The sequence below is a fragment of the Barbus barbus genome (assembly GCF_936440315.1).
Source record: "Barbus barbus genome assembly, chromosome: 23".
NCBI lineage: Eukaryota > Metazoa > Chordata > Actinopteri > Cypriniformes > Cyprinidae > Barbus > Barbus barbus.
In genome coordinates this window covers 13,422,888-13,441,913 of record NC_136751.1, presented here as the reverse complement: position 1 = coordinate 13,441,913, position 19,026 = coordinate 13,422,888, and the positions used below count along the sequence as shown (strand labels likewise).

Below are 19,026 nucleotides of genomic sequence, written 5' to 3'. Positions count from 1 at the left end.
ATGATAAATGCATTTAATAAGTTACAGTTATTGCAAGTTGTGTTTGCGACAGATTTCTGTAGCTAGGCCTACATGAGTTTTTTTCCCCCCTTTTTTAAATTAAATAATTGACCCTTCAAATAATTGATCAGGATAGGCATAATCGTTTGAAAATCGACTTTTCTTCTGTGGAACATATGAAAACTCTAATAGGGATTTTATTTAGTTAGTTTCTTCGATTTTTTTTTTTTCTTTTCTTTTCTTTTTCTTCATAATATTGTTGTGTGTTGTTTTGTGCAGAAGAAAAAAGTCATACAGATTTGGATGGGTGTACGAAGTTCTAAGGAGCCATGCATTATTTATAAAAAATTTTCTTCTCTTTTCTCGCTATAACGACTTAAATTTCTTGTGATCTCGACATAACAAAAAGTTGTTTTTTCCTTATCACTACTTATTTTTCTTGTGATCTCTAAAAAGTTTTCTCGTGATTACGACATAACAAAAAGTTGTTTTCTCGTTATCACGACTTATTTTTCTCGTGATCACGACATAACGAGTTGTTTTCTCATGATTTCGATATAACAAAAGTTGTTTTCTCGTGATCACGACTTAATTTTCTTGTGATCTCGACATAACAAAAGTTGTTTTCTCGTGATCACGACTTAATTTTCTCGTGATCTCGACATAACAAAAAGTTGTTTTCTCCTTATCACGACTTATTTTTCTCGTGATCACGACATAACGAGTTGTTTTCTCGTGATTTCGATATAACAAAAGTTGTTTTCTCGTGATCACGACTTAATTTTCTTGTGGTCTCGACATAACAAAAAGTTGTTTTCTCGTGATCACGACTTAATTTTCTTGTGATCTCGACATAACAAAAGTTGTTTTCTCGTGATCACGACTTAATTTTCTCGTGATCTCGACATAACAAAAAGTTGTTTTCTCCTTATCACGACTTATTTTTCTTGTGATCTCGACATAACAAAAAGTTGTTTTCTCCTTATCACGACTTATTTTTCTCGTGATCTCGACATAACAACAAGTTGTTTTCTCGTGATCACGACTTATTTTTCTCGTGATCTCGACATAACAAAAAGTTGTTTTCTCGTTATCACGACTTAATTTTCTCGTGATCTCGACATAACAAAAAGTTGTTTTCTCGTTATCACGACTTAATTTTCCCGTGATCTCGATATAACAAAAAGTTGTTTTCTCGTTATCACGACTTAATTTTCTCGTGATCTCGACATAACAAAAGTTGTTTTCTCGCGATCCCGACTTAATTTTCTTGTGATCTCGACATAACAAAAGTTGTTTTCTCGTGATCACGACTTAATTTTCCTCTTGATCTCGACATAACAAAAAGTTGTTTTCTCGTTATCCCGACTTAAATTTCTCGTGATTTCGATATAACAAAAGTTGTTTTCTCGTGATCACGACTTAATTTTCTTGTGATCTCGACATAACAAAAAGTTGTTTTCTCGTTATCACGACTTAATTTTCTCGTGATCTCGACATAACAAAAAGTTGTTTTCTCGTTATCACAACTTAATTTTCTCGTGATCTCGACATAACAAAAGTTGTTTTCTCGTGATCACGACATAACAAAAAGTTGTTTTCTCCTTATCACGACTTATTTTTCTTGTGATCTCGACATAATAAAAAGTTGTTTTCGCATGATCACGACTTAATTTTCTTGTGGTCTCGACATAACAAAAAGTTTTTTTCTCGTTATCACGACTTAATTTTCTTGTGGTCTCGACATAACAAAAAGTTGTTTTCTCGTTATCACGACTTAATTTTCTCGTGATCTCGACATAACAAAAAGTTGTTTTCTCCTTATCACGACTTATTTTTCTTGTGATCTCGACATAATAAAAAGTTGTTTTCTCGTGATCACGACTTAATTTTCTCGTGATCTCGACATAACAAAAAGTTGTTTTCTCCTTATCACGACTTATTTTTCTCGTGATCTCGACATAACAAAAAGTTGTTTTCTCGTGATCACGACGTATTTTTCTTGTGATCTCGACATAACAAAAAGTTGTTTTCTCGTTATCACGACTTAATTTTCTCGTGATCTCGATATAACAAAAAGTTGTTTTCTCGTTATCACGACTTAATTTTCTCGTGATCTCGACATAACAAAAAGTTGTTTTCTCCTTATCACGACTTATTTTTCTTGTGATCTCGACATAATAAAAAGTTGTTTTCTCGTGATCACGACTTAATTTTCTCGTGATCTCGACATAACAAAAAGTTGTTTTCTCCTTATCACGACTTATTTTTCTCGTGATCTCGACATAACAAAAAGTTGTTTTCTCGTGATCACGACTTATTTTTCTTGTGATCTCGACATAACAAAAAGTTGTTTTCTCGTTATCACGACTTAATTTTCCCGTGATCTCGATATAACAAAAAGTTGTTTTCTCGTTATCACGACTTAATTTTCTCGTGATCTCGACATAACAAAAGTTGTTTTCTCGCGATCCCGACTTAATTTTCTTGTGATCTCGACATAACAAAAGTTGTTTTCTCGTGATCACGACTTAAATTTCTCGTGATCTCGACATGACATAAAAGTTGTTTTCTCGTGATCCAGACTTAATTTTCTCGTGATCTCGACATAACAAAAGTTTTTTTCTCGTGATCACGACTTAATTTTCTTGTGATCTCGACATAACAAAAGTTGTTTTCTCGTGATCCAGACTTAATTTTCTCGTGATCTCGACATAACAAAAGTTGTTTTCTCGTGATCACGACTTAATTTTCTTGTGATCTCGACATAACAAAAAGTTGTTTTCTCGTTATCTCAACTTATTTTTCTCGTGATCTCGAAAAAGTTTTCTCGTGATCACGACATAACGAGTTGTTTTCTCGTGATTTCGATATAACAAAAGTTGTTTTCTCGTGATCACGACATAAAAAGTTATCTCTAGACTGTTTTAAAAGACCAATTAATTAATTAAACACATTGCATTCTTATTATGGGCTCATCTTCTTGTCTGTGCATTACTAATAATGTGTATGCTGACTTTTGTCTTTTAAAATCACTCTCAGTTAACGCATTATGTTCCTGTCAAGGTTGCGTTCGTTACTATAGCAACAGTAGACTCACAATGCATTTTGTTTTAAAAATCAAACAATCATTGTTTAAAAGAACCACTTTTGTTATGTCGTGATAACGCGAAAACAACTTTAATAGTCAGAAGTCAGAGTTCCATGAAAAATATTTATTCCAAACTTTTTGGTTTGCTTTATTTTCATTTTTGACAACACATAACAGGAGAGATTTACTACACTGTTACAATCTGAAGTCAATTGCTGTGCATTGTGAAATCAATTAACATAAATTTAACTGTAGCTTAAATTTTCACACCCTCTCAATATGACGTTGACTTTGCACCTCTGCATAATATGACACCTAGGCAACATGTTTGCTCTGAATGCTCCCCAAATTCAGAATTTAAGTATTTAAACATTGAGATAAGGCAATCATTTCCAGCTTTGTAAGCTTTAGGCCTATTTGAAAACAGATACAATTCAACCAGATGGTTAAATAAATGAAAACCGGCTTGAATGAGTAGAAAATAGCAGTGACTTTGGCTGGTAATAGAAAAAGTTTGATTTAGTTTAAACTCACACGTCTGGTCACATGTCTTTATTCAAAATTCTCAGTCACATGCATTTAAACCTCTTTACTGATTGCACACGGCTCCACACACTGAACATACAGTCATTCATTATCTCTGTAGAGAGATGTCCTCTTTCACAGTGAAAGCATATAATGGTTTATAAGAACATAAAGAGCACAAACGATTAGAAAGATTAGCATTAATACAACAATTAAGTATATCACATTTATGAGCATTGCCAGTTACATTATGCCAATATGCATCATAGAAATAAGGTAAAAAGATGCTAGCATACAACACGTTTCTTTCAGTTTCTCTCTCTTTTTTTCCCCTTTCAGTTATGGCTGCTGCTTCTAATTACACACTGCATCTGTGGCCTTGTGTGAATGGGACAGCTATTTCAGGCCATGGTCACATGTGTTTTAGCTTATGAGTTATGACTCTAGTTTTGTTTGGGGTTTAGTAAGTCATTAAATTTTAATATGAGCCAGTAATATGTTTTGAGAAACACCAGGAGGAAAACTGATTTATTCATACATTGTCTATGCATACCACAGTGATAGTCTATCTATCTCTCTAAATATAATTACATTAAACATGTCAATAGTTTAGTTTAATAGCACTAATAACACTAACACGTTTTATTATATGTTTAGCTTACTGTTTGTTTAGGATATACTACATTGTTTGTACTCTTACTGTTAGTATTCAGCAAGGATGCATTAAATGATTTACTCTGTTTATCAAAGAATCCTGAGATTAAAGGATTACAATTTCTGTATTAAGAAAATTTGATACAAAACAATGATAAGAAGTGTTGTGAGTAATGGCTTTGGATATCAGGAAAGTATATAACAGTCATTTAAATACTAGTTTTTTTTACAATCACTTTGCTACTATTTTCAGAACCTTGATGTCATTTTTCACAACTCTAGACACAAAACTGGTTATCACTTGTAACACAAGCTGTCTAATGTTCAAAACATTGCATTGTGCATTCACATCTTTAAAGAAATCTTGCACAATCATTGGTTCAAAAAAAACAAATTTACTGTGAAATACCATTGAAACATAATAGATCACCCACACACAACCCCACGTTGTCCAGGTACTTGGATGGTTGCCCGCTGGCCAATGAAATTCCGACCTCTCCTCCTTGTCTTGGCCAGATTAAAACCTGCCTCATCCAAATATTTGAATTTGTGATGGTCGTCATCAGCATCCAGCTCCATCACCCTCTAAAAATACATTTTGGAAAGAGATTGAGATTACTGTACAATGTAGAATTTTTGGGAATGTTTTTACAACAGCCATCTTGAAACTGAACTTACCTGAACATACTCAGTCCTCATTTGCTTCGCTCTGTCTGCATTTCTTTCGAAAGGCACACGGTATAGTTGTTTTATAGATACCTGGTGCCTTTTCAGTATGCGTGCAATAGTCAGCAAACTTATGGATCCCACATTGTTGAACATGTCTTCATTGTCCAAGATATTTCTGTAAGGCGAATATCATTTCTGGCCCGAACCAAATCGACCACAGCCTGCTCTTGTTGGTCAGTTAGAATTTTGCCTCTGCCTCCACTATTTGGCCTGGTCACAATTCTACAGGGAACATTAGAGTAAGAAGACACTAGGTCACATCACCTATTCTGTGATACACATTGGTATGCAGTCATTTGACAATTGAGAGTAGCATAATATTTAGTGCATGCTGATAACTTATCGGTTCTCATTGCGGACAATTCTGACTCGTGCCGCACCAGCAGCGGAGCCAGTCCTGCCTCGTGCCGCCCCAGCAGCGGAGCAAGACCACTTGTATGCACAGCAACCGGTGCAGGGTGCAGCAGAGGTTTATTGGAAGTCTGTCAGGTGTCCCCATTGCAACCTTAGTCTCCTCAAGAAGAATTATAACACACACCTCTTGAGGAGACATTCAGATTTGTCTCATGACATCACTCAGGCCTGTCATCTGCAGAGTGTCACTGTCGATGAGAGAAATGGCATATTTGCTGTTCAAAAAAAATGGACGTGGGATTTCTGTGCCAGTCCATTTCCAGAGAAAAACATGGGGAAAAATACACCAAGTTAAATGTGAGCTAGAGGAATGTGAACAGTATCAGTTGTTGGCTCAGCGGAGTGGATTAAGCTACAGTTTGTGCTCTCACATTCGCTTTGTAGACTACTGTAGGGAAACTGCTGCAGAGACATTTCTCAGAGAAGACACTCTGAGGGATATGATGGTATTCAAATTTTTGGAGAGGCAAAGGCAGCTAATTGTGTGAAGAGGCAAAAGGCTGCTTGTGCAGAGCATATTACTCTCTGTGTGCCTGTGGACTTTGGTGGGTCTCCATCACATATATGCTTGTCGATCCACGAGCCTGACATTCATAGTTTTTGCTGACTTGGGAGGATAATCGTCACCTATAACACGCAAAGGAACACCTGGCATTGTCCCTGCACAAAGCCAACGGACATCTTGTCCACACATACACATCTCAAAGTGGCATCTTTTCCAAACCCAAAGAGACCTCTTCAAGTCAGAGGTGCCCACAACACCAAGCTCAGAGGCTTGTAGTCTTCTGGACACCACTGGTATGAAGAGAAGTGTGCAGTACATTTTCAAAGAGAACAAAATTCCCGAAGCACTACCAAAAGAAGTTACAACATCGAGAATGAAGATGGAATACCCAAAGCAGTTCTTTCCTCTTGAGACAACATGCCAGTTATCCACTGGGCATCCTGTACTTGCAGAGGCTTTACTAGTTACAAAGAAAGCTAGGGTTGTCAGCATGATGGGCTTGATAGACAGTAAGTCAGAGAAATATGACTTATGTAATAAGCAGTCATGATCAGTGATGGCTAGTGTTGTGATGGGTTGACATCAATGTGATTTGTGTTTTACAGACATTTCAACATACCATAGGATATGTCCACAGTGCAACATGGTGTATAGGTAACAGGAGTGGAAAGATGGCCTTCACAACTTTGATAACCACATTTTTATCAGCCTTGAACTTTGTGTGTTTTTCAGAGAAAATGTTAATGTGAGTATTAATCTTTTTTTTAAGATTACTTGAGTAATGTTCATGTAAAAATAGACCATATTGTTTTTTTGTTTGTTTGTTTTTGTTATGTGCAACAAGAACATGATCTGTCACTGTCTGCTCTCAGACTTAATTGTGTTTGCTTCACACTTTAGAACCATGTATCTGTGTCAAGAGTTGTAGATTCATTGGAGGGGTTAAGAGGAGAGAAGTTCCCTTCCAGGGATGTCATATTTCATGCCTATTGCCACTTTGAGGCCTTGACTGACACAGAGTACACTTACTCTTGTGTCAATTGTGGATTTTAAGGAAAAAATCCAGGATTTTTTTTTAATTCAATCTTATGCACGGGTGGGAAATGTCTGTCTGAGGCTTGTGAAGGAGTTAGTCGAGCTACAGGTATGTATACATCTATATTTTAGTGGGACCTATGTGAGTTCTGTGTAGTACAACAAAGAAATTAAGTCAGCTGTCTTTCTGTAGGGGAAAAATCTCTTTATTATGGACCTCCACATCCCCCCAACATGGCTCCCACCCTTGAATTTTTACCCTTTAGGCAGTCTTCCTGTAAGGACCTACCCATTTGTACAGCAATAAATAAACTGATTTGAATTGGCAACATAACATGCTTTCTTTAAGGTCGACTCCGCAGAGAAAAATGCACTTATATTCCCGCTGTGGACACAAGGGCATGTTTTGCTATGTGTAAGTGATGCATGCATTCTAAGAAAGTTTGTCAAGCTACACCGTTGATGTTAAAAAGAAGCATATGAAGATTCCTTTTTGCAACACGTGGAATACTCCACTTGAAAAGTTATCTCATTGCCAAGACTATTCTCATAGGTGATGCTGCCACTCAAAAGAGGAATACTGTTCCTCGATTCACTGTATGCACAGCGGGAACAAGGTTTTGGCCACAAGCCTTACCGAGACATCTTGAGGTTACAACAGGATGATCTATTTTGGCAGTCACGTTCCCCTGACTTTTCAAGGCTGCTTAGGAAAACTCTGCATAGGTATAGAACTTCTTCACGTTCAGAGGATGTAAGCATTGTTGACATTTTATGTTCAACCAAACACTGAATGTTCTGCATTGTTTGTGTTCCCCAGCTGAATCATACTCTGTGTATTTAAATTGTAAATATTCCTCGTAACGGTGTCTTGATTTTTATCAGGGCTGTTGCACAACAGCTCATTCCTAGGCCATGGGAAGAACAGTCAGGCTTGGATGTTGAGGTAATAATCATTTAGAGTACAATGAAAATGTACAAGAACAACATGTATAAGGTGGACCATCATTGTAAATTCTTCATAATGGGTGTTCTTTCTTCAAACAGGAACTACCCCTACAACATTTTGGGATTGACTGTGGAGTATTCATGGTTATGGTGAGCCAAGCTCATTTTCAGGATGTTTATTGATGTCCACACAACAGCCATTGTGTCCACACCATGTCCATTATGCCCATTAACGCTATTACTGAGCACCTCATTTTTATTAATCTTTGTGAATTTTTGCTCATACACAGACATGGCAAAATAACATCCTTTCTGCTTTTACAGTATGTCTGGTACATAACTATGGAGGTAGCATTTGATTTCACCATTGTAAGTGAAGTCTTAAGGTCTCTGCACACTGAGTCCGAAATTTTCGCATGCGTTTTTTCGCATTCGCAATCTTAAAAATTCGTCACGCACAGAGACCTTGCACTATTTTCGGACGAAAAATTCGGACTCAGTGTGCAATGGCCTTTAGTGTTAACATAAAAATGTTTAATGTTAATTGTTTTGAATTACTTACAACTGTTCTTATGTTCAGTTCAAATCCCCGGATGTGTTCTTGATCCGCCCCTTTTACCGAGGATGCATCGAGAGGTGACTTGTGCGGACTTGATACGGGCCATAACCCAGAATTCAGTTCGTCCTCCTGTCCTCGAGAGTTCGTTCTTCCGAGTCGAACTTGGCAAGTCCAAACTCGAAAGGACGGAAGTCCAGACTCTGCGAACTTGGTATTGAGAAACGGCCACTTTTTCACATGTAGTGTGTGCACCGCTATAATGAGTCCGTGCGTGTGAATGAATGGGTGTATGTATATGCATGCATGTGTAAAAAAAATAAAAAAATATGCATGCATGTGTAAAAAAAAAATATATATATATATATATATATGCATGCATGTGAAAAAAACTAAAAAATATGCATGCATGTGAAAAAAAATGCATGCATGTGGAAATGTGTGCTTGTATGAACAAAAAAGCCTCCTGAATGAAAACTGTGCAACCCAGTGTCCCAAAAATACTTGTATGTAATATAGTTGAATTTTGAAGTAAGAAGTGTTGGATTATTTCGATCACGATTTTTCTCTTTTTTATAAATAAAAAAATGTATTACTGTTTTTGTTTTTGTGTATTTAAATTCTGTTTACAAACTCACCACACAACATTAATGGTCAAAAACTGTACTTTTTTGAAAGCCATGTTTTCTGAAAAAATGACACCATGCACTTGAAAATAGCACATTCTGTTAGATTTTTACTGTCAAATAAACACAATATTTTAAAATGACCTATTTTACCCTTAGGTTTTAAAGGGTTAAGGGCTTTGTTTTCCCTGCTATTTATATTTATGTGAAACAGGAAGCGATGGCTGGATAATTTCATGTTCATAATCACCCTGGAGTGCTCAAAATTGTGAATATGAATGGGAATATACTTCAGAGGTATTTTACTCATAAGAATTTCTAGGGGTGCCAATAATTGTGTCCAACGTGTATTTGAGGAAAAAAAAAATTCATAATGACATTTCCCCCCCATTTTAAATTCGTATTGTCCAATTAAAGGTTAGATTTTTGTGATTTAAAAAAAAATAAAAGATCAAAAGGATTAACAAAGCAGAATAATTTTCAAAGACTACTATGTTCATATTTAGTTACCAAGGGTGCCGATATTTTTGGCCTGCCACGTATCAGTGATAAGTAAAATATATACTTGAAATTTCACGAAACCGAACTAAAAGCAGACGCGGTAAGACACGTCATCTGAAGCATTCGGACACATTTGACTGACGCACCGCTCCGGCTTCCTCCTCGTTTCAGCAGTCAGGTGTACTTACTTCGCTTCTCTGCGTCTTGTAAACATTAGGTATATTATACATTTGCGTGGATGTTTTGTTGTCAGTAAAGTGCTGCTCCTCTGAAGTCAAGAAACAGTCTTTTTTTCCGTCATTCATGTAACATTTTGTTCATTGATTCATTGATGTCTTGACTTGTCATGTGGCACGTCATCATAGTGTAAGGTAACCATGAATCAGTATATTTTCTGCATCTGCTCCATCTCATACTTATGTGTATGTTCGCGAATCAAAATGTGTTGCATGATAATGTCTCCGAACAACCTTTTTTTAAATATGTTTTGCTAAGTGGTTTCATGTCAGAGAGCTTCTCTGGAGTGGAATACACATTTTCCCCTAGTCTTCTTGGTTTGTAAATAGTCTTCCAAGTATTATGCTATTAGTATTTTATATATATATAAAAAACGTTTTTAAGCCAGTTATTTCTATGTTTTGCTGTTGTGTGCCAGTAGTTGTCAGTTTACAACATTTCTTTTGCTATTAAGTGTGAATGGAATGACATGAAAAAACTGATACAGATTAAATCCAGAAGAACTGTGACAACGTCTCCAAGATGCTTGAAGAAACCTGCCTGCAAATCTACACTACTGATAAAAGTTTTAGGCACTTGCCATAATGTCAGGATTCTTTCAACAATAATGTCATAGATTGTATTTATCAGTTAACTTTGAACAATTACCACCCTTTGCATGTAAAACAGCTTTTTTCCTGGGTACACTTGGTTTCTTCAAGCATCCTGGAGACATTGGTATATATCTGGTAGTTTGTTTAATAATATGTAAAATGAATGAAAGCCGTATATACATATTACAAAGGAAAAAATAAACCTCAAAACACAATTACTAATACTAAAATATTGATAAAACATCTTTTAGATTCTGTGTGTGTATATACAGTTGAGGTCAAAAGTTTACACGCCCCTTTCAGAATCTGCTAAATGTTAATTATTTTACCAAAATATAAGGGATTATTATTACTATCATTTTCTCTTGTGGATTATATGTAAACATCTTTTATGTGAAATATTTTATTCAGGTCAGTACTAACAACAACATGCATTTTGTATATTCCCTCTTATTTTGGTACAATAGTTAACATTTAGCAGATTCTGGAAGGGGATGTAAACGTTTGACAAGCTATAATAGGATCTCAATTATACTAATATAACACTGCTTTTTTGTTGTTGTTGTTAATAAATATGCAGGTGTTTTGAGGACTTAACTGGATTGATGCCTGGCAGGTTAAGATGGAACTGTCTGAATCTATCACACACAAGAACGGGAGGCAGCGGAAGCCTGTGGTGTCCAACTCAGATATGGCTGAAAGGGAATCCAAGCTAGATGTGGAGGATGACGAGGAGGCTCTTCTGCCAAGCTCAGACCGGGCTGATGGACGAACGATAGCGAGTCACGGAATTAAAGGAGAACTGGGCAATGTGGCCCTGTTATTGTTTTTGTATGTGCTTCAGGGCATTCCCTTGGGCTTGGCCGGGAGCATCCCTCTCATCATGCAGAGTAAGAGCGTTAGCTACAAGGACCAGGCCTATTTTAGCTTTGTCTTTTGGCCCTTCAGTCTAAAGCTGTTCTGGGCTCCGCTGGTGGACTCGCTGTACCTGCGGCAGTTTGGCAGGAGGAAGTCGTGGCTGGTGCCCACTCAGTACCTGCTGGGTCTTTTTATGCTTTACCTGTCAGTCTCGGTTGACGCAATGCTTCAGACAGATGGACAGAGGGGGCCGGATGTGATCACTCTGACCGCAGTCTTCTTCATGCTGGCTTTCCTCGCAGCCACGCAAGATATTGCAGTTGATGGCTGGGCTTTGACTATGCTGTCCAGGGAGAATGTGGGTTATGCTTCCACTTGTAACTCTGTGGGTCAGACGGCTGGATACTTCCTAGGAAATGTGTTGTTTCTTGCTCTGGAGTCTGCTGATTTCTGCAACTATTATCTGAGGTTTGAACCTCAGGAACGGGGCATTGTAACACTCTCAGGTATATTCAACAACTGTTATATTTATTATACAGAAGATGCATTAAAATGATCAAACGTGAAAGTAAAATCTTTGTTCACTCTTACAGAGCATTTTTATTTTGAATAAGTGTTGTTCTTTTCATCTGTTCATAAATGAATCCTGAAAAAAATTTCCACGGTTTCCAAAAAATATTAAGCAGCACAACAGGAATTAATTATATTTTAAAAATATATATTTTTATAGCTAATTTGCAGCTTTGGTGAGCATAAGGACTTCTTTCAAAAACATAAAACATTTTATATAATATTATATGTTTATGTAATATTATGTTGTGTTTGTGGATGTATGTTTAATGTTTTTGAAAGAAACCTCTTTTTTTTGTTTTTAAAGAAATCTCTTATGTTCATCAAGGCTGCATTTATTTGATCGAAAATACAGAAAAAAAATATTATTGCATTTTAAAATGCAAGTTTTCTATTTTACTATACTGTAAAATATTCTTTATTCCTGTGGTGCAAAGTTGAACTTTCATCAGCCATTACTCCAGTCTTCAGTGTCACATGATCCTCCAGAAATCATACTAATATGATGATTTATTGTCAATGTTGGAAACAGTTGTGCTGCTTTAATATTTTTTGGAACCTGTAAAAAAAAGAACAGCATTAATTTAAATGATAAATCTTTTGAAACAATATACACTACCATTCAAATTTTTTTGTTTTTGAAAATAATTATTATTTATTCGGCAAGGGTGTGTTAAATTTATTGAAAAAAAAAGTCACAGTACAGACTTATATTGTTAGAAGGTTTCTGTTTTGAATAATTTTTAACTTTTTATTCATCAAAGAATCCTGAAAAAATGTATCACAGGTTCCAAAAAAATATTAAGCAGCACAACTGTTCCCAACCATTATAATAAATCAGCATATTGATCATAAATCAGAATGATTTCCGAAGGATCCTGGGACACTTAAGACTGGAGTAATGGATGAAAGTGATTTTCTGTATTTTTGATCAAATAAATGCAGCCTTGATGATCCCAAGGGACCTTTAAAAACAAAAACATTAAAAATCTTACTGATCCCAAACTTTTGACTGGAGATATATATATATGTATATGTATATAATTATTATTATTTTTTTTTGTATTAAATAAACCTAAATAAATGGGTAGTTGACAAATAAAAATTGGGTAAAACATGGTGTGACATAGCAAAAATGTAGGGAAAAAAAACGTAACAGAAATACATGAGAAAAAAATGTATCTTCATTCTTAGAGTTACAAATAACATGAGAGGTTTATCTTCAATGTTAGAGGTTATTTAGATTTTTTTTATTATTTTTTGTTTACACATCTTACCGTTACACAATAGGACACATTGATATGTCAACTACCCAAATGAAATCATGTGACTAGATATGCAGGTTTACTGATCCTTTGTACTTTGTTCTGTTCTGCTCTCTTTCAGATTTCTTGTTTTTCTGGGGGATTGTGTTCATGGTATCTACCACTCTGGTTGCTATCTTGAAAAAGGAAAACAGCAAACACCATCATACTAAGAAGAAGCCTAAAGAGGAGACACAGAGTGTTATGGAGACCTACAAACTTTTGATTTCCATAATTAAAATGCCCAATGTCTTTACCTTCTGTGGCCTTCTGCTGACTGCTAAGGTAATGTCACTTAGCCGAGCCTTACTATAGTCATCTTCCTGTTTTATCTGCTGTAACTTTATAGTTATATGCAAATCAGTCTATAATTTATTCCTCTTCCTCTCTACTTTCAGATCGGTTTCTCCGCAGCTGATGCCGTGACGGGGCTGAAGCTAGTGGAAGCTGGGGTTCCTAAAGAGCAGCTGGCTCTATTGGCGGTTCCCATGGTGCCTCTGCAAATCTTGCTGCCTGTAGTTATTAGTAAATACACAGCTGGGCCACGGCCACTTGACGTTTTTTACAAAGCGTTCCCATTCAGGTACAAACAAAATCAACACACATGCCCTGATTCTTGACTTAAAGGAACACTCCACTTTTTTTGAAAATAGGCTCATTTTACCTAATTTTAAAGGAACTTTGCTGCCGTACCATGCGTGCAGCAGGAGCAATGACATTACGCAGCGCCTGAAATTAGTCCCCGGCTATATCACAACTAGTTACCTAGCTGGGGACTACTTTCAGGAGCTGCGTAATATCATTGCACCTGATGCACACATGGTACAGCAGCAAAGTTCTTTGATTATTACGCCGGAACTAGAGTATAGTTCCTAGCCATATCGGCCTAGAAAATCGCAACTTTTCATTTTCCGTCGGGCTTAGTACACGATGTAACTACAGAAGAGTCAAGCTTTAAATAGGAAAGTTATCGAAACTCTTTGGTCATTTTTGAGCGAGATGCTAATGTTCTAATCAGATTCAATGATCTATGCTAAGCTACGCTAAAAGTGCTACCGCCAGACCCGGAGATCGGCTGAATGGATTCAAAAATGGTAAAACTCCACTGTTTAACTCTAGGGGAGTTGTAAAATTAGCCTATTTTCCAAAAAAGCAGAGTGTTCCTTTAAGAGCTGTGATGCACACAAGATTTGATACACATGTGTAATCATGAGAGGGAATACGTGCATTGGGTAGAGTGATTGGAAGCCTGTGGCTTGTGTTCCTCAAAGGCTGCTGATTGGTTTGGAATATGCCCTGCTGGTCTGGTGGACCCCAAGTGTTCGCCAGGAGGAAGGCTTCCCAGTGTATTACTATGCTGTTGTGCTGCTGAGCTATGCAGTACATCAGGTTAGTTTATATTAACTTTGTCTGCAGTTTGAACAGTGACTTTTTTGGTAAATGTACACTGTCGTTTAAAAGTTTGGGATCAGTACAATTTTTAAGGGAGTCTCTTCTGCTCATCAAGGTTGCATTTATTTGATCAAAAATATGAAATAGTTTTTAATATTATTGCAATTTCTAATATTGGTTTCCTATTTTAATATACTTTAAAATCTCATTTATTTCTGTGACGCAGCGCTGAATTTTTATCAGCCATTACTCCAGTCTTCAGTGTCACATGATCCTTCAGAAATCATTCTTGAAATCATTGTTGAAACTTGTGCTGCTCAATATTTTTTTGGAACCTGTGATACTTTCTTTGATTCGTTGATGAATAAAACGTTAAAGAACAGCATTTATTCAAAGTAGAAATCTTTTCTAACAATATAAGTCTTTACTATCACTTTATCCGTTTAACATATCCTTGCTAAATAAAAGTATTCATTTCTTAAAAAAAAAAAAACAATTTACTGACCCCAAATAGTAGTGGATATTGTAACACAAAAGTTCTATTTCAAATAAACACTTTCTTTTTAACTTTTTATTTATCAAAGAATGCTGAAAAAAGTATCACAGGCCCCCAAAAATATTAAGCAGCACAAATATATACACACATATTAACATATACATATACATGTATGTAACATACATAGGAGCCTGGGGAAAAAAATGCAGATGGCATTTCATATGCATGTATATTATGTATGTATGATAATTAATCGATCATTTAGACTGAAAACAATTATTTAGGTTTGTGTACTTCTATTCATTGTGAAATGTCTTTCTCCACTAGGTGGCACTATACAGCATGTATGTTGCCTGCATGGCCTTTCACGCCAAGGTCAGTGACCCTATGATAGGAGGCACCTACATGACCCTTCTGAACACTGTGACTAATCTAGGAGGGAACTGGCCCTCTACTCTAGCTCTATGGCTGGTAGACCCTCTCACCTTTAAAGAGTGCCAGGGAGCCCCAGGACAGACATGCGGCTCGGTTGAAGAAGCAGGGGTAAGTGTTTAATTGAATTACATTTCCAGGCATTTGCTAATTGGTGACGTTTAACTATGTCTATAATTTGAACCTGTTCTTATATTGTCTTCAGCTCTGTGTCAGAGAGGGCGGTATGTGTGTGACAACGTTAGACGGTTACTACGTTGAGTCTGTGGTGTGTGTTCTGATCGGTCTCTGCTGGTGGATCTTCTTCGGGAAAAAAATGAAGCGGTTACAGGAAGAGAGCCCCTCTGCGTGGCATTGCAGGGTTGCCAAATAACATCGTCTCTACTGGACTCTGTCTCTTGTTGTAAAGTTACTGCATGCCTTGCCCTCTCTTTCCTTCTCTGAGTTACTACTCATCTTTGTCATGCTACAGCAGGCCTGTAGACAGGCTTAAACACTTTGAGGACTGAAATAGTAGAATATACTGTACTATTAAATTCTTAGCATATCTGTTCCATTATTCCCAATAACCAGAGCTTATTCCCAATAATCTAGAGATGGCACTAGCTTATGTGAGGAGTAGATGATACACAGTAGTGGCATGACATTCACTGCTCTGATGCCTATTTAATCAAGCATTTGTCTTAGAAATACTTGAGTTCCTGTGCCTTTCTGTTTCTAATATCATACGAGTTTCTCCCAAAAAGACTGGATCTTCTGATATTATACATGACATATGTATGATGCTGCAAAATTCACATTTCAGCTTTTATGCTTTTTCTCCAGAAAGACTTGATTCTAATTTAGCTCTTCAGGTGGAATGTAAATATTTATACAGTATAGACCAAAATTGTCTCATCAATCACATAATTGTGAATGAAAGTGGATGTAGTACGATTGAAATTTATTATAGAGGTGAAATGGTTTTCTGTTAAGTATATTGGTTTCTAGTATGTACATAAATCAGTTATCTTAAGTGACCTTAAATGGTATCAATATAAAAGGCAAGTGAAGAAAGTGAACTATAACTTCTGCAAGGTCAGGAAAAAAGTATATATATTGACAGATTAATTTTTAATTTTTTTTGTATTTTAATGGCCAATGGTTTTAAAGAAGTTTGAATGCGTGACTGAACGTGCTATTCATGAAGCCTTTTGAAGTCTTTTAAGACAACTCATTTTGTTAGCACTACCTAAATCCATGTCAAGTTAATCATCATTTCTATGAATGATTTAGACTTTTCAGGAGTGGCGAGGAAAGCCTAGAATTTACAACTGTAACATTTGTTATTATGGATATTTATACAGTCACCAGCACTTTTACTAAAAGTAGATTTTCACTGATGACTAGGGAAAATTTAAAGAGATCGTTCACCTAAAACGGACAATTCTGTAGTCAGTTAGTCATCTTCATTCTTCAAAACTGTATGAATTTCTTGAATAAACACAAAAGAGGAGACATTAGGCACAATTTTAATAGTGCTGGTAACCAAATTTTTTTTTCATACTATGGAAGTCAGTGGCTTCTGGCAACTGTTTGTTTCTTAACATTTTTCAAAATATCTTTTGTGTTCAAAAAAAAAAAAAAAAACTCATACAGGTTTGAAGCATCTTGAGGTTCAGTAAATGATGCCAGAATTGTCATTTTTGCGTGAATTATCACTTTAAGCACTGACAGCCTCAGTCTCTATTTACTTTTACGTCACCTTTTTATGAAAGTAAACGATAATTAAGGCTATCATTCTAACACATCTTTGTGTGTGTGTGTGCGTGTGTGTCCCATGGGGTGAAAAAAGCCAAATGAGTTTAAAGAACATGGACTGAATGGCAGTATTGTCTTTTGTGTAAACCATCCCTGTAAAATATTGTACTGTATGGCTAAATATTTTACCTGTTGTCAAATTTCTCTCATGCATATTTCTTTATATTTGTGATCTTCATTAAGTGTTCACTTTAATTTGCTTTGTCATATTATATAGGCTTTTGGGGAGAGAAGTTTGGGGAGAGAAGTTTGAGGAGAGGGTACAGCTGCAGTGTGACTTTGGATCTTTGTAAATACTTGTAAACTGTTCAATGGAACGTTTTTATCAGCATTCCCAAACTCTGTGTAAAAAAAAAAGAAGAAATGCATATCTTATATACAAATAAATGAAAGGAAATCTGATCCATTTGTGTTTAGCTTTCCAACATAAAATTTGTAACTTACATGTAAAACTGAAAACGCATTTCGCTACCACGCTCCATTCACACGGGGCGTCAACGCTTGAAGGAGGGCGTGTCTGAAGCTTGGTGCTGACCACATAGATATATATCTATGGGTGCTGACCAAGCGGCAACCTCCCGCTCCCTCTAGTGTAACCAACACGGAAGTGATTAAAACTGCAATTCATCGACTAGCCGCTGGAGGCTGGCTCCAAAAGGGAGTCAATCACATTGACTCCATGTTAAAATGCCCAACTTTACAGTAGAAAAAAACATGTTTACAGCCTGGTACAAAAATTTATTTTGGTCTATATAGCTAATTTTGCCCTTCGTGACAACTGTGAGGGGGGTGAATTTTTTTATAACTCATCCATTTAAATTATATTAAGCCTTAAACCTCTGCATAATTAAGGGCGTGGCCACTTGAGTGACAGGTTGATTGACGTTGCTGTCTCTATCTGCTGTCTGTTAGCCGTCACTTTACCTCAGTTATTTGAAGTTTTGTTGTGTAGTTTCAGGTTAATTTACCTTGAGTAAGCTGGAAAGCTCTGGAAAAGTTCAAAAATCAACCGCCAATACGTCGACGAGGTAGGCGGGCGTGGTTTCAGCAACCAGGCACCTCAGTTCCGCCCACGTCCCGCCTCATTGCCCATTTTGGATCATCCGGGAGTGACGCGCGGTGACGCATTGCCAAGATGGCGGCGGTCGGCTCCGCCCACTTTAGGCTTCAAAAACGCTCTTCAGAAACCTACGAGTGACGTCACGGACACTACGTCCATTTTTTTTTACAGTCTATGGTGCTGACACGCTGTCATAGTGACAACAGCCAATCACGTACTTTTCTGTTGTTGCATGAACGGGATTGGCTAGCGTATTTGCATAAGGTGATCTGATTGGCTGACGCATGAAAGTTGAAAAGTTTTCCATTTTTTTTTTTTTAAATTTCAATATATTTTTAATAAAGTTTCTTTCTATTTTTTTTATTGCTTAAACATACAAAAACACCAATTAACAACAGTCAGAAAATTCTTACAAATCAAAAAAGTCCAAATAGCAGCATACCAAAAAATACAGATAAACAAAATAAACATAACAGGAAAACCAATAAAGAAAAAACTAATAAATAAATAAAAATAATACAGTAATATAATACAAGGGGCTTAATCATCAAAAAACACCTTCAAAAGGCCACATAGTTTAAGGGCTTTTTCAGAACTCGTGATCTTCAAGGATTTTTTTTTTTAAGTTTTCAACTTCTGCCTCGAGCAAACGCGACGGACCCACAATTCACTTCGGCAACGCTTGACGTTAAACAGTGGG

The 19,026-nt window shown here is 36.5% G+C and overlaps 1 protein-coding gene and 1 long non-coding RNA gene across 5 annotated transcripts; one reads left to right on the top strand and one right to left on the bottom strand.

Moving 5' to 3' along the window:
• Positions 1–3,202: 3,202 nt before the first annotated feature.
• On the bottom strand, positions 3,203–8,733 carry LOC306843197. Of its 2 annotated transcripts, XR_013781817.1 has the most exons (4): positions 8,464–8,733; positions 5,538–5,601; positions 4,949–5,221; positions 3,203–4,855 (listed from the first exon to the last, which is right to left on the bottom strand). It is a non-coding gene; the product is annotated as an uncharacterized lncRNA (long non-coding RNA). The 2 variants fall into 2 exon arrangements; XR_013781818.1 differs by lacking the exon at positions 5,538–5,601.
• Positions 8,734–9,681: 948 nt separating this feature from the next.
• LOC306842669 (acetyl-coenzyme A transporter 1-like) lies at positions 9,682–17,667 on the top strand. Of its 3 annotated transcripts, none has more exons than XM_079373670.1 (7): positions 9,682–9,955; positions 10,995–11,778; positions 13,229–13,431; positions 13,545–13,729; positions 14,418–14,535; positions 15,362–15,577; positions 15,672–17,667. In XM_079373670.1, exons 2-7 carry the CDS (start codon positions 11,037–11,039, stop codon positions 15,837–15,839), a joined length of 1,632 nt encoding a protein of 543 aa, XP_079229796.1. In that variant the 5' UTR covers positions 9,682–9,955; positions 10,995–11,036; the 3' UTR covers positions 15,840–17,667. The 3 variants fall into 3 exon arrangements, with proteins under 3 accessions (XP_079229796.1, XP_079229797.1, XP_079229798.1); XM_079373671.1 differs by having other exon boundaries at positions 9,701–9,801; XM_079373672.1 differs by having other exon boundaries at positions 9,737–9,950.
• The last annotated feature ends 1,359 nt before the right edge of the window (positions 17,668–19,026 follow it).

Excerpts from the sequence above, each read along its gene's own strand:
- LOC306842669 (XM_079373670.1), top strand. The coding sequence starts at position 11,037 with ATGGAACTGTCTGAATCTATCACACACAAGAACGGGAGGCAGCGGAAG. Across the intron at positions 13,432-13,544 it reads GCCTTCTGCTGACTGCTAAG|ATCGGTTTCTCCGCAGCTGA; the intron begins GTAATGTCACTT and ends CTCTACTTTCAG. Across the intron at positions 15,578-15,671 it reads GCTCGGTTGAAGAAGCAGGG|CTCTGTGTCAGAGAGGGCGG; the intron begins GTAAGTGTTTAA and ends TATTGTCTTCAG.